The following is a 16,151-nucleotide window of genomic DNA, read 5'->3' as shown; positions in this document are numbered from 1 at the left end:
TACAATATCCTTAACATAAAAGTGTTTGGATGAATTCCTCAAAAGGAATTTTGAAAATTGTGATGTCTGCCATATGCTGCTTTTTGACCACGAAAATCAAAATGACGGATTTCCTTTATGTCGGACAGCATGGGTCCAAGAGGCTTTTTTGCAGAACTTAAAATGATGTATAAGCTCAAGAATGTTCAAAATCCTAGGTTAAACCTGCTGCAGGGGCTGAATTTTCAAAAAATTGTAGGGGGCGCCACTAAGCCAAAAAAGCCACGCACACCCAACACTCATCCTATCAATGATCTTGTTTTGCTAGTGAGTATTTTCCTACCAAGTTTCATGGCTTTACAAGTTTTGTAAGCACTAGATAATTCTACTTCCTGTTAAATGTCGCATGAAAAATTCTCACCGCCACACCATTTTAGGTAAGGACTCTTGACCTTCAAATCTGAGTAATAACTACCTTGAAGGATGTCTCTGGGCTAATTTCAGCAGGATTTGGCCAATCTTGATAATAAATGAAAATTTTTTAGTGAGCATCAGCCACTTTTATCACATGATGAAGCATTTCAATTTAAGTGGCCGCCATGGCCACACCTTTCGACTAATGAGAGAACCCCGAATAACTTTTAACCGAAGACATATCTTCTTGCTCTCTACCAAAGATGAAGTAGTTTGGATGAACGCCCTAGGACGAGTTCTTTCAAATACAACCCCAAAAATATGTCTTGTTTCACCAAAAAATTCAAAATGGCCAACTTCCTGTTTGACTTAGGATATCGGTCCAAGAGGACTTTTTGTGCGGCCTGACATGACACATCTGCCCACAATTGTTCGAAAATCCTAGGTCAAACCAGGTGAGGGGGCTGAACTTTTGAAACGTTGTAGGGGGCGCCATTGAGCCAATAGGCCATGCCCACCTAAAAACATCACATCAATTATCTCAGCATGCTCATGAGAATGTTTTTGCCAAGTTTTATTGCTCTACACATATCACAAGCCCCTGAGAATTCTACTTCCTGTTTCATCCAATGAGGCTAGTGGACTTCCTGTTGAGATTTTGGCATGGGACCAGACAACTTTTTTGTAGGACTGATGATAACATATATGCACACCGAAATTCATAAGCCTGGGTTTAACCTGCTCGGGGGGCCGAATTTTTGAAAATTTGTAGGGGGCGCCATTGAACCAACAGGCCACACCCACCTACAAAATGATTATCGATTGTGTCAGCATGCCAATGAGATTTTTCTTGGCAAATTTCATCGCTCTACATTTCTTATAACCATTTGAAAAATCTACTTGCTCTTTCATGGCGAATAAAAAATCGCCATGGCCACACACTTTAACGTAAACATTTGACCATTGTATATGTGCAGGGCCAACTCCTTGGGAACAGCCTGAGTGATTTTCAGAATGATCTGCCCAACCATGTAGGTTCTGCCATGTGAAATTCAGGAGTAGTGACTTTCTGTTGCCAGAGGGTGGCGCTGTACAATTTTTCAAAATTTCAAGTTTGGATGTGTTCTGGCCTGGACTGTTATCAAGCACATGAAATCTGTCTCAGATATGACCATGTATACTAGAGTTATGATTGTTTAAATATTTTTGATAAGACAAAATGGTGACTCTTGACTTTGTCGCCCCATAGGGGCCACGCCCTCTGACAAAAAGTCAATTTTATTTTTCACAAAGCTAAACCCACTTCTTTAGTCCATCCTGACACAAATTTGAAGTGGATATCTTGGATAGTTTTTCAACTGTAGCTTGCACAATAAACCTTGACATTTCCTGTCACCACTAGGTGGCGCTTTGATCTGTAAAAAATCTGACCATATGAATGGATGCAGGCAATCACTGCCAATATACCTGAGCAATATGAGTCCAATCGGACAATGCAAGGCTGTGTTATAAACTACTACCTGTTTACCAGAATCATATGCAAATTGAGGGCTTGCCATGGCCACACCTTTCGACTAATGAGAAAACCCTGAATACCTTTTCATCAGCCATGTCTCATGTAGCTTTGTGCCAAAGTACAAGTCGATCGGATGAAATCCCTCGGACGAGTTCGTTCAGTTATGACCCCTGGTAAAGGCCAAAAACAGCCCCTTTTTTGAATATTTATTCAAAATGGCGGATTTCCTGTTGGAGATAGAGTGTGGGCCCAAGAGGCTTTTTGTAGATCTCCCCAAGCCGCACCTGCGCACAAAATTTGATGAATCTAGGACAAAGTCAAAGGAGGGGGCTTTAACTTTGAAAACTGTTAGGGGGCGCTATTTTTGCAATTCTGAATTTTCATGTTGGAGACCCAAAAAATATTGAAATTTTCGCGAGACCGGATGTACGTGCAAAGTTTCCTGCGAATTCAGAAATGTTAAGGGCCTCAAAAGTCCATGCAATGACGGCAAATAAAAATAAAAATAATCCGAGCAATTACAATTAGGTCCTCGCATCACTCGGTGCTTGGGCCCTAATTATCCTGGGCTTAGAAAACTTGTGGAGTCGTGAAACCTGGCACCATTATTCACAGTGGGCTGGCCAGATGACTGCCTTTTGTGTTTTGGGTGGGCATGGAGTATTCGCTCATTGGTGCCCCCTACAATTTTTCAAAACATTAGCCCCCGCAGTGCATATTACCTAGGCGTTTGAAAATGCTTCAGCATATCTGTCATCTCAGGACCTTTAAGAAGCCTCTTGGACCCAAATTGTAAAACAAAAACAAGTCTATTTTTGTCATTTTTCATGCTGAAATGTTCAAATCTCGGTCCTCTCTTAATGGAAACAAAATCAAGGCTATGCTGCCATTTTTTCACGATACACAGTATTGCAACACAATTAAGGACAGGGTCCAAAAAGCAAACAACACATTATAAAGTATACTTCAATTTATCCACGAATATAAGGTAAATTGCCAAATTGAGATGAGATGTAAAAGCACTGAATAATAAAATAATGAAACAAACTTGCACACATCTGTACCTCTAACTAACTAAAAGAATGGAAAAATTATCTTAAAAAAAATGATTTAGAGCAACTTACTTGTTAAGACAAAGGTCAAAACCTTCAGTTACCCACTAGATGGCAGCAAAGACCACTTTTTGCAGCTGTGCCTGGTGCTGTGTCAATATGATGGGAAGACATTGTAGTATCACTTAGAAGTGGTTTTATTTGACTGGGACAACCTTTAATAACAACAACCAAAAAAACTTTATACTTAGGATGAAATTTATTTTCCTGATTGGGGAATGGGGTTTTTGCTTGGTCTGGTTGTCTTCTGTATATCCCTTGAGTTTTGATCCCAGAGTGACAAGAAGGATACTGTTGGAATCTGAGGAGTCTCAGCTTGTGTCGCAGACACGAATAAAAAAATACTGAGGGTGCTTGGTTTGCAGTAAAGTACAGTTTGTATCTGTCCGTTTATCCATAAATACATGGTAAAATAACAAACACAGAGGAGATATCAAAGCATTGAAGATAATAATGAAACAAACTTGTAAACATCTATATTTCTGTATTTTCTCCTCTATCTTCCATGCTGATGATTGCAGCAATCTGAGAACAGTTAATGCTTTCAGCCACTCAGTCATTTTTCTCCTGTGGAGTGAGCGTGAACAAGAGGAAGAGGGAGTGAGGCTGCAAGCGTGCAAAACAGGAAGAGAGAGAGAGCAACTGAGCCAAGCAGAGCATTTTTTGGAGTTGCATTAAAAATTTTCAGGGTTCATGCCCCATGCTCATTTGGTTTTATGACCAAAGTAACGGCAAGCCCTGGAAATTAATGAGGAGGATCCCCCTCTGTTTCTGTGAAACTGTGAGCATTGCAAAACCCACAAACCCCACGGAAACAGCGCACCTTGTTGTTGGCGCTCGACAGTTGCCGCACACCCGCAGTCGCTGCACATCCTGACGTGCAACGGGATCCCAACGTGCAACGGGTTGCACGTCAGGATGTACTGCGACCACGGGTGTATGGCAACCGTTGAGTGCCAGCAACAGAGCGTGCTGCCCGTTGGGGTATGTGGGTTTGCAACACTCACAGTTTCACAGAAACAGAAGGTGATCCCCCTCATTAATTTCCAGAGCTTGCCATTACTTTGGCAGTAAAACCAAATGAATATGAGGCATGAGCCCTGAAAGTCTGGAAAGCTGCTCCAACAAATAAACAAATCACTGGACTGTCAGCTCACAGCTCCTCTTTCTGCTCTGCCTGGCTCAGTTGCTCTCTCTCTCTTCCCGTTTTGCATGCTTGCAGCCTCACTCCCTCTTCCTCTTGTTCACGCTCACTCTACAGGAGAAAATGAAAAGAAAAATCAAAAGATTCAGATATAAATCTTCCCTTTCCCACCAAACACCGACATCATTTAGATGTTTTTTTTCTACATTCGGTCCGTCGTAGCCTTAATTTAGACAGAAGATAGTCGTAGGAAATTGAAGTAGTCAGTTATTTCTGTTTATTAGATTATGAAAAGAATTAAAGTCTGACAGAGCAGCAGTCTATCTGTCAGGAAGAAACAAGTTTTAAATCATCACAGGACCAATAAAGTTTCTATCAGTCTGATCATTAGTGAGCATCAGGTTTGATCATTAGCCTTCACACTGAATAATTGGGATAACAAATAATTTTATAATATAGCATTTGCTGGTAGAAAGAGTCTGCATGTTTTTTATATACTGCAGGTTTCTCTTCATGTAGGTGTTTTCTGATCCCACACTGAGACCAAACACTGTAAATGTGGATATTTGTTTAGAGTAAATACAGTACAAATTTATGCAGACTCAGCTGTTAATGCCTCCTGACAGCTGATTGGTGATCAGCCGGCACGGTCATCATAAACTGACGTTGCTTCACGTGACGCTGCAGAGTGAAGGACAACCCATGGACCGTAAAACATCGGTCTTGTAGCTTCAGTCCTCCCGTGGATTCCTCCAGTCTCTCAATGAGTCTCTGGTGGGCGGGACTACGACTCAAGAAAAAGACTCACGCCAAAGAGCCAAGCCATACATTAGTGAAAGTGAGACGCAGCCCTTGTCTGTGTTATTGGGTCTTGTGTCTCCTATCTTCCTCTTCACAATACCCCATAAATTCTCTATGGGGTTTAGGTCAAGCCAGTTTGGTGGCCAATCAAGCACAGGGATAAAATGGTCTATAAACCAGGTATTGGTCCTTTTGGCAGTGTTAGCAGGTGCCAAGTCCTGCTGAAAAATTAAATCAGCATCTTCATAAAGCTGGTCAGCACTTCATGCTCATGAAGTGCTCTAAAACTTCCTGGTAGATGACAGCACTGACCTTGGACCTGATAAAACACAGTGGACCAACATGAGCAGATGACATGGCTCCCCAAACCATCACTGACAGTGCAAACTTTACACTGGATCTCAAGCTACTTGGATTGGTTGCCTTCCCTCTCCTCCTCCAGACTTCGGATTCCTGAAGTAAAACTTTGGACTGTTATGGAAATTTCCAATATTCCTTATATTTCAAATATACATTCTACTTCATGGCTAAGGTCAGGAGTGGAGACTAGGTGTCTCTCCTCTCCTCCTGGGTTGATAGTCAACTCACATTCTTGAGTTAGATAAAATGCGGTTTGTTCCTACAGTCAAGGTTGTTTCCTCACAGCTTGGGTGTCTGTGAACCTAAGACAGAGACATTCTGGCTCCCCTTAGCATATCATGTCCATCAGTGGAGTCTGCAGGATCATATTTTGAGTTATGATCAAGGTTAAGGTTGACAAAAAGGCATAAAAGGGTGAACTAAGTACACAGCTGAACTTAGGCCATCTGAGTCTCCTGTGTCTTCATCTAAGTTTTGGACTATTTATGGAAGATTACTTTATAATGGACCACTGAGCAACAGTCCAGTCCTTTTTGGCCTTAGCACAGGTAAGATGCCTCTGATGTTGTCTCTGGTTCAAGAGTGACTTGTAGACAGGAATGTGACAGTTGTAGCCCACGTCCTGAATATGTCTGTGCGTGGTGGCTCTTGAAGCACTGACTCAAGCTGAGGTCCACTCCTTGTGAAGCTCCCCCAAATTCTTGAATGGGCTTTGTTTCACAGTCCTTTCAAGGCTGCAGTTATCCCTGTTGCTTATGCACCTTTTGTTTCACATTTTCTCCTTCCATTCAACTGTCCATTTATGCGCTTAGATACAGCACTCTGTGATCAGCCAGCTTCTTTAGCAATGACCTTTTGTGTCTGTCCCTCCTTGTTCAGGGTGTCAGTGATCATCTTCTAGACATCTGTCAAGTGAGCAGTCTTTCCCATGATTTTGTAGGCTACTGATCAAGACTGAGAGACCATTTAAAGGCTCAGGAAACATTTGCTGGTGTCTTGAGTAGTGCTGTCAAACGATTAAAATTTTTAATCAGATTAATCACAGGGTTGCTGTGGATTAATTTCGATTAATCATGATTAAATAACATTCATTTTTAATCTATATTAATTGCATTTCATTTTGCAAGCTTGGCGATGCGTTAGCCAAAGTGATAGCAGAATCCCCGACAAACGTATGCTTCACGTTAATGTGATATTTTAAAGAAAAAAAGAAAAAACTCCTTCCTGCAGAATGTGCATAATACTTTACGTCAGTTGAGTGTTCCGTCTTTGGGTTTTTTTGTACCCGAATTTCCCATCAAGAGGGCCAATGTGCTGTTTAGCGTCTTCTATATCGTGTTGGTTGGTCACTACCGGATCAATGGCCCATTTGCACGAGCGGCAGCATGCTCGATGGTAACGCTTCTTGGACAAACTGCCCGAAATGCGTTGCCAGACGTTTCAGGGATTTTGCGCTGTAGATGGGTTAATTGCGTTAAAAATTTTAATCCGATTAATCATGATGATGGAATCCATCCACATCCGCATTAACGCGTTAATTTTAACAGCCCTAGTCTGGGTTAATTAGTTGATTAGAGTGTGTCCCCATGAGTCTCCAATATTGAACTTTTTCCACAATACTCAAACTTTTGAGATAGTAATTTTTGGGTTTTCATTAGCTGTAAGCCATAAAAAAGCACTTGAAATATATCAGTCTGTGTGTATAATGAGTCTATATAATATATGAGTTCCACCTTTTTGAATTGAATTACTGAAATAAATCAACTTTTTAACAATATTCTAATTTACTGAGATGCACCTGTATGTAGCTCATATGATTTCCATACATGAAGGTTCCCTTTTTGCCTACTATTGCCAGTTAAGAATATAAAAGAGCTACTTGTTGTCAGGGGCATTTCATTTGTTTTAAACTCATGCAAAATCTAAAAGAGAAAAGTTGAAAACAGCCCATTCACCATCTGAAGTACAGAAAAACACAAAGACAGCTACATACCAGCAAAGTCTTCCAGTGCACTGTCCTCCACCAGCAAAAGTGGTCTGTGTTGTTTCTGCACTAACAAACTCCTTGCAGCACTTAGGGAAGTGAAGATGTCCTGTTCCTATGGAGTGAAGATAATTTTTAAAAACTAAGCACTCCTACAGTCAAAACATCCCCCCCCCCACACACACACCCACACACACACACACCCACCCCATCCACACACACCCCTCCACACACAGGTCTTTAATTTGTAGGAGTGACGTTGGAGATTGCTCAGGGACTACAAAGTTCCTGAAATCAGCTAACTAGGGTCAAATCAGATTGGATGTCGGTTACCTTCGGGAGCCAGACATTGTGGCTTGGCCCCTAACCACTCTCGGAACACTAGATAACTCTCAAGATCCAGTCTCTCTGGGGCCGACTTCAGGTCAGGTATTCCAGTTGCTGCCGATTCAAAGCAGCTGCATTCTCTCCGTGTTGGAGAAGAGAGTATCTACATACTAGGCATGATGCCTGCATAACAGGCATCATGCCTACCTACGGACACTGTTCGGACACTGTGGTCTTGCACTGAATGTGCAAGACAGTACAACTACAGGGATAATATACTTTTCTCAGTACGGGGCAAGGTCCCTATACTGATACTTCTGAACAGCATCCACAATCCGCTGCTCCAGCACCAGTGGCCTGAACAGTCAGGCTTTATATTTAAGAGGTAGACCACACCCTGGAACTTTGGATCCTCACTGAGCACTTTCAGGAATTCAATACAGGGTTGCTTGTAGCCTATGTTGACTTCATGAGTGAGCAGGGAAGCACTCTGGAGGATTCTGGAGCTCTCTGGGATCCCATGTTTAGTCATCTAGCTGATGTCTGCCCTATATTCTGGTACAGAATATTGTGGTGGCTCCATCTTTGACTACTTCCCAGTTGATTCTGGGGTGAGGTAGGGGTGTCTTAGCTCCTTTAGTGCCTGTATGGACTGGATAATGGGGCAGGTAACAGAGGCAACAAACTGTGGAGTGCCATTTGGTGATGTCCATATCACCTATCTGGACTTTGCTGATGATGCTGTGATTCTTGTATATGTCCTTGTGGGGGCTCTTAATTTCATCGATCTGTTAACTGTAAGGCTGAGATCGATTGCAGACTCAGCAGACTGGGGTGATGGGTTAAATGAGCAAAGCGGTATGGCGCTCCCAGTATCTGAGCATGTGGAGGAAAGTCAAAGTCCTTTGTCTGCATATCCTCCAGGTCTCACTCTACTCATGTGCAGCTTGAACGCTGAGTGATGGCCAGAGGCACAGGCTGGCCTCCTTTGTGAAGACTTCCCTTTGCCACACGTCTGTTTCTAAGGCTGATGTGTTCAGGAGAGTGGGGATGGGAAGGGTCAATTGCTGGATATGGGAGTGGCAGCTGTGCTTCCATGAGCACCTGCTGTACTTTCCCAGGCTTGATCCAGCTCACTGCATACTTAGTGCCAAGGACTCAATGGGATGACATCAGGGGCAGCTGTGTGCATCGTGGAGGGGTCAGCTGGGAAGATACCTGGAGAGATGGGGCATTGGCCTGGAGCGGGCCTATCAACAGGCCAGAGCAGTACAAGACCAAAGTTGATGCAGCAAAGTTGCAGAACTGATACACCTTATGCTGCAGTGGAGAAATACTGGAGGAAAAGCTACTGCTCCTTTCAGTAGCTTCCCTCAGATTACTGAGGATGAAAGGCATTTGTTATCCTGCGAGCTGCTGTTTGTGGCTCAATCAAGGGAAGAAGCTTTATTTCACAAAACAAAACAAAACAAAACAAAAAAAAAACCTCTCACATTTGATAAAGCCTGACTTTGCAAGAAACTGGTCAAAATATGGACTGGACATTAAGATGAGAGTTGATAGTGGAGCTGTAAGATGGTTAAATTCTTCAGCTCTGATAAAAACTTTGGAACCTGTTAAAACAAAATTAGAAAAAAATATACTGGACTCTCCTCTCTAGAAAAATCTTGCCCTCTCTATCAGCCTCTCTCTTTAGGACAGTGTGTCTTTTAAGTATACAGCTGCTGCCTGGTGTGCGCTGTGTTGTTATCTCACATTACGTCACATTCCTGCGCTACTGCTCCTTCTTTCGTACTGCATTCGTACTGTGCCTAGACCCACCACGTCCTTGTGGTCGGTGCTGGGGCCATGAGGCATGCCACGCCCAGGCACTTGTACTCACACTGGTCAAACGTAGGCTGAAACATACCCAGGCACAGTACAGATCCCCTTAAACGTGGTTAGCAAAAGCACAAGCTGATTACTTGGGCCCAGTTTTTCAAAATAAGGAAACAATCCAGATTTGGTGATCCTGTGCCAGTATTTTCATTATACATTTCAAATCAATTAAAATATTAGTAGTACATTAATGTAAGTGTCTTGAAAAAGTACAGGCTAAAATATAGGGAATTTTTATTAAGTTATGCCGGCCTTACACCAGAGGTCTTTGCTAAAACTCTGTCGGCAAGCCATTGAGTTTTTAGTCTTAAACTAAGATTTTGCAAAGACTGTGGGTCACTAACTACCAGACTAGCATAACGATTCCTTTTCAGATTATTTCCCATCATGTATCTGGTGGATATTCACAACAACAATTTCTGAATGGAGAACAAGATGTAGAAGATGCAGATGGCATTTGAGTTGATATCTCTTATAATCAAATGTTCCTATAATCAAATGTTTTTGATTATTTGAGTAGTGATTGAGTGAGACAAAACAAGTTAAACAACAAAGCAACTTTGCATGTTACTGAAACAACCAAGGAACTATCCCAGAAACACTTCAGAATAAAAGTACCGTATGAAAACGCGGGTCGTCTCACCATGGAAACAAACTGATCAGGCTTTTATTTTGAAAATCTCAGTGGTGGATTCCAGTACCTGTCAAGTCAGCCTGGAATGAACTGACAAACAAGGCACACTAAACCACAGGTGAAGAGGTCTGACTGCCGTTCTGAGCAGAAAAGTTTTTCAATCTCTTGAGTTATAACTGGACATTAAGCAGCTCCAGATTGATCTACGCTCACATTCACATTTTGGAGAATGAAGTGAATTAATGTGCTTAAGCACAACACCTGCTCCCACTGGTCGTGGACGACAGTCACCTTACTGAGAAACACAATATGCATATGATGAGGCTTAAGATTGACAACAATATCAAATGTGTTTGATATTATTGTAACACCAAGACTGAAGAAAGACCACCCTAAAACTGCTAAAATCGAGTCTTTTGACCACCTCACACCCAATGACTGAGACAACAAGAGTGAGATGCAACTTCAGCAAGACTCCCATGATTTCACTCTGACTTTGGCATTTTGTCTGCGCCTTTGAAATGAGGAAAAGTTGTTAGGTGTAAGGCCGCCTTAAAGAGTGAACAATTTTTTTTTTTTGGTTTTCTTTGACTAATACTAGGCTTTAATTTGTAAGAGGGAAAATGACTAAAATGTAACTAAAGATACTAAAGATGCTATTAATTCTTTAATCTGTCTCTGTTTTGCTTATCTAAAAGGGGGGGACTTTCCTTTCCTGTGTGGGGCCAGCTTGAGTACCAGAGGAGCCAGTTCAACACCTCTGAGAAAAAGCCGGTCCCAAAAGACAATCACACCCTAAAACTGGTGACATCTCATTGGTCGTCTCATATTAAGGATTATTGCCGTGCCCTTGACTTGTTTGTCAAAACTGCTAAAACCAACACTGCAATTCACATCTTTGAACCCCTGGATCATAAACTTTTGTAAATGCTCTTTGATTTGCTAATGCCTTCTCTCACTGGACACATCAAAAAACAGATGTTGCTCATAAATACCAAAGTAAATGTCCTGCTTAACTTTCATATTTGGATGAGAAAATGGAATACAAGAGTGTGTTTCTTGTTCTAATAACGTACAAAGATTTTTTAATCAAAATCTTCCATGCACCAACAGTACCATCTACTGTCCGTTTTTGGTTATTACATCTTTCTATGTGGGTATCCCTTTCAACATCTAATGTTATGGTCCCAAATACTTTATATGTTTGATTGATGTTGTTATCCCTGTTTGACTGCGTTGAATGCAACTTTATGTTATAAGATTATAGCATTACATAACCGCTTATGCTATTCCTATTTGCCTGATATAGCTATATCTATTGGTGACATAATCATATTAGTTTTTAAAGTTAACTACAATTGAGATGATTGAGATAACCCATAAACTGAGATATGTTTATTTCTGTAAAGCCTTCTTTTTCTACTTGATATAAAATAGTTCTTTTTATGGACTTAGATAATTATCATCTGATGAAGGGTGGGATTGAAATATGATATTCTTATTTCTGGGAGGAGCAGAAAAAACCTATCCCTCTCTCTACATTAGAAAAAGCAATGCATTCAAGCACACGTCTCTTAGTCCTCTTAGCTCTTTTCTCTTCAACACTCTTTGTCTCTTTAGCTCTTTACTCTCTTCTTCTCTCTGTTCATCTCTTCTCTTACGTCTCTTCTGTCCTCTTTTTGTTTACTTTAGTTCTGTCTTTTGCTATTAGTTGGAGTTTCATTTTTTTGGCCTGTAGCTTTTTCTTTTATTCTTCCAAAGTTCTCATCATCTCCAAGCTTTTGGCCTCCCAGAGTCTTCATCAACACTATTTAGATCCAGCTGGTTCTCTAGTTGTTTTTGTATTATTTCGGCTTTGTCACAGCGGGCAAAATCTTTTTGATACTTTTTATTTTTGTTATCACGAGCTTACAGCTCGATGTAAAAATGCCAGGTGGAGAGAGATGACACAGGTATGCTAGCAGAACCAGGTGTTCAACATATAACATAGCATAAATTGTGCAAACCACCATCAAAGTTTATGAATCAAATCAAAGAATCAAATCAATGAATGGTATGATTTTATAGCCTACACAGCTATGTACAAGTACACAACATAAGTAGCCTACACTCAAGGCAATCACTAGCTGTGTAACATGAAATATTAAACATCACCTCTTCAGCTGCAGCATGCAACTCCATGGCTGAAAATGAATCCCACTCCGGCCCTGGTGTCAGCTGGCCAGAGACATTATTATTGATGGTTATTCGGGCAAATTGAATGTTTTTTTTTTTTTTTTTCTGGAACCGGACGAATCAGCCCAAATCAGTGGAGAGGAAATTGCTGCTGTGTCTGACCTTCATCTGGCCTGATCCACTAGGTGCCATTCAACCCTGCAGAGCCCATTAGCTCTTCATCAACCAGAACAAAGGTTCGAGTCAGCTGATCTTGGCGGTAGCTCAGGACTCTCCTCTTTCATCTAGATGGCTCATCTTCAGGACTCCATCCCGCTACATCAAAGTAGTTGATACTGGTCTAATTTCTCCTCTAGGGTTGATGTGTTTCACTCGGTTCCATTAAAAGCCATTAATTAAATCAGACTCATTTTCAGAAATAATTTTCCAAACTTACCGTTAAATTATTTTTACTCGATTTCAGATCATATTCACCCTTCATCAAATCAGATTATTATTATCTCTTATTGTTACAGTTATTTATTTCCTGTTTCTTTTTCAACATTATAATTCTATTCTATATTCTATAATTCTATTATTTGCATGATTTATACATTGTAATCCTATTCATAATAAATCTTCAAAACTTCAGTCATTTGTCCAGAAAGCATCATTTGAGAATGTCGTCCCTGGGAAATTCACAAGCGGAGGCACGAGACTGATACACATTTTAAGGTTAAATGTGGTTATTCCATATTTAATGTGGGTGGTGCCCCCTTTTTAACAAGTGCAGTTTAAATGTCATATCTGTACATCTGTCATTTATGGTTTTCTTCACAACCATCTTGCAACCCCAGAAATTTTATAGCAATCTCTACATCAAAAATCCCTGTGGTAGTCAAATTTACAAAGACATTTATGAGCTTCATAATCAAAAACAAAACAGCCCTGGCCAGAGAGAAGTGACATGAGCAGACCAATATCTTGTTACAATGAGGCACATGGGAGTGTCATGTATGGAAAAAACAACATCAACATTACAATAACACAAAAGTAGAGGTAATACTGTTTGTCATCATTTCATATTTTGTGCATTCTATAACAGGCTATATTATATTTGGTGACTATGGGAGAATAATCTTGCAGCAGTTATAGAACAGCCTTGAGATGAATGTTACAAAAGCTGCAGACAAATCCAAAACTTTGTGAAAGGGTTGGAAAAAGTGGATCTCAAAACCTGGTCACCTGCATCCAAAACACACACTCAAGATATGTACCAAAAATCCCTGCATTGGGGGAGGGTGAAGATGTCATTTTTTTATGTAGCTAATCACCCAAAGTGAGTTTAAATAAAGTTTGGGAGTTTAAGCGTCTGCTAGTCCAGCTGCATGCACAACTCACATACAGTGCTTAACAAATCTATTAGACCACCTGTCATATTTGTCTCAGAGACCATCCAGCATCATGAAGTGCTTTAATGCGGACTCTTTCATTTTCAGTCAGCTCTCCACGTTTTACCATTTTGAACAGGAATGAGGAATTTCAAACTGAATTCACCTTTTTTAACCAAAATTTGAGCCGGCTCATTGGGCTTCTCTGAGAAGTCAGAAATTAATCAAGCATAACATTCAACCACTATAACAAATTTTTCTGTTCAGGAATGCAAGTAAATAACTAAAATTTGACATATTAATCAAAAAATATGAATGTACTTTACAATTTTTTTCTTTTTTTTTTGTAAATCAGTAAATTTGAAAATTCCTGGATAACAATAATAATTATACTTTAGCATAAAAAATATCATTTCGGTTTAAAGAGCTTCTACATATTGGTGTATTAACCTAGCCTTGCAAAGCAGATGGATACGCCTGTTCCCTTGTTTTTCACTGGCGAATCCATCTTGCAAAGCTCCCATCTGAACCGTTTGGGCCCGGTTAGAAAGTGACAGGACCAATCAGCAACAAGGGGCAGTACTTTCAGGCGCCTAAGAGTCGTGACGTTAACGAGCAGCAGCAAGAGCTGGTGCAGTTATGGAGGAAGTGATTAGCGTGGATGCTGCTAAAGCACTAGTTTTATCAGACCTTGACAACATTTCTTTGTTAAAAGAAGAACAAAGAACCGCAGTGAGTTGTTTTCTTTTCAAAAAGTACAAGTCAAGTACTTACATGTCCATAGCCACTTTTTTTCGCCTTATTCCTCAGTAGCTGCGCACGCGCAGCTCGATAGCAGCTACGTCACGTATTTAGTTGCTCTGATTGGCCCGTAGAGATGTGACAGACAGAACGTGCACCCAATCACACTCCGAGTTTTTTCAAAGCCTCTGCCTTTTCTCAAACATTTCCTATTGAAGCTTTCCCAGATGGATGTGTGAAACAAATCCATCTGACATGTCAGGTTAGTATTAACCAGTGCTGTTAATTTAGGACAGCTGTGGCATAAACCTTACTTTGGTTGGTGGTCTAATAAATTTGTTAAGCACTGTACCTCTGTGCCTGTATGTGCCTACACATACAGAGACTTTTAATTTCTGGAGTGCCACCTAGTTTCCCTACCTTTTCAGAAATAACTGTTTCTTTAAGAAAGAGCAAAGCGCTGAATTTCTGTGAAGGAGATGCAAACCTGTTTAATTTCATATACAGTTGCTAGAAAAAGTATATGAACCCTTTGGGATTTCTTGGATTTCTGCATAAATTGGTCATCAAATGTGTTCCGATCTTCATCTAAGTCAAAACAACAGACAAACACAGTCTGCTTAAACTATTACTGCACAAAAAAATGATATGTTTTCATGTTTTTATAGAACAAAACATGTAAACATTCACAGTGCAGAGTGGAAAAAGTATGTGAACCCCAAAGCTAATGACTTCTCCAAGAGCTAATTGGAGCCAGGAGTCAGCCAACCTGGAGTCCAATCAATGTGATGAGATTGGATGTGTTTGTTAAAGCTGCCCTGTCCTATAAAAACACACACCAGTGTTGAATTTGCTGTTCTCAAGAAGCATTGCCTGATGTGAACCATGCCTGGCACAAAAGAGCTCTCAGAAGACCTACGATCAAGAATTGTTGACTTGCCTGAAGCTGAAAAGGGTTACAAAAGTAACTCTAAAAGCCTTGATGTTCATGTGTCCACAGTAAGACAGACTGTCTACAAATGGAGAAAGTGCAGCACTGTTGCTACTCTCCCTAGGCGTGGTCATCCTGTAAAGATGACTGCAAGAACACAGCACAGAATGCTCAATGAGGTGAAGAAGAATCCTAGAGTGTCATCTTAAGACTTACAGAAGTCTCTGGCACATGCTAACATTTGTGTTGACAAATCTACAATAAGTGAAACATTAAACAAGAATGTAGTTCATGGGAGGACACCACCGAGGAAGCCACTGCTGTCCAAAAAAAAAAAAAAAAAAAAACACTGCTGCACGTTTGAAGTTTGCAAAAGAGCACCTGGATGTTCCACAGCACTACTGGCAAAATATTCTTTGGACAGATGAAACTAAAATTGAGTTGTTTGGAAGGAACACACAATGCTATGTGTGGAGAAAAAAAAGGCACAGCACACCAACATCAAAACCTCATCCCAACTGTGAAATATGGTGGAGGGGGCATCATGGTTTGGGGCTGCTTTGCTGCCTCAGGGCCTGGACGGATTGCTGCCATTGATGGAAAAATGAATTCCCAAGTCTATCAGGACATTTTGCAGGAAAACTTAAGTCCATCTGTCAATCAACTGAAGCTCAACAGAGGATGGGTGATGCAACAGGACAACGACCAAAAGCATAGAAGTAAATCAACAACAGAATGGCTTCAAAAGAAGTAAATATGCCTTCTGGAGTGGCCCAGTCAGAGTC

General features: G+C 40.8%; 1 protein-coding gene across 1 annotated transcript in view; it reads right to left on the bottom strand.

Moving 5' to 3' along the window:
- hdhd2 (haloacid dehalogenase-like hydrolase domain containing 2) overlaps positions 1-16,151 on the bottom strand; it is a 45,304-nt gene that overhangs the window by 22,950 nt on the left and 6,203 nt on the right. The window contains exon 4 of the mRNA XM_041810433.1: positions 7,320-7,425. Within this exon, the coding sequence (XP_041666367.1) occupies positions 7,320-7,425 (106 nt within the window). The remainder of the gene's footprint in view (positions 1-7,319; positions 7,426-16,151) is intronic.

This window comes from Cheilinus undulatus, linkage group 17 (assembly GCF_018320785.1).
Source record: "Cheilinus undulatus linkage group 17, ASM1832078v1, whole genome shotgun sequence".
Lineage (NCBI taxonomy): Eukaryota > Metazoa > Chordata > Actinopteri > Labriformes > Labridae > Cheilinus > Cheilinus undulatus.
The sequence above is the reverse complement of the archived record's forward strand: the minus strand, read 5'-3'. Positions and strand labels throughout refer to the sequence as shown.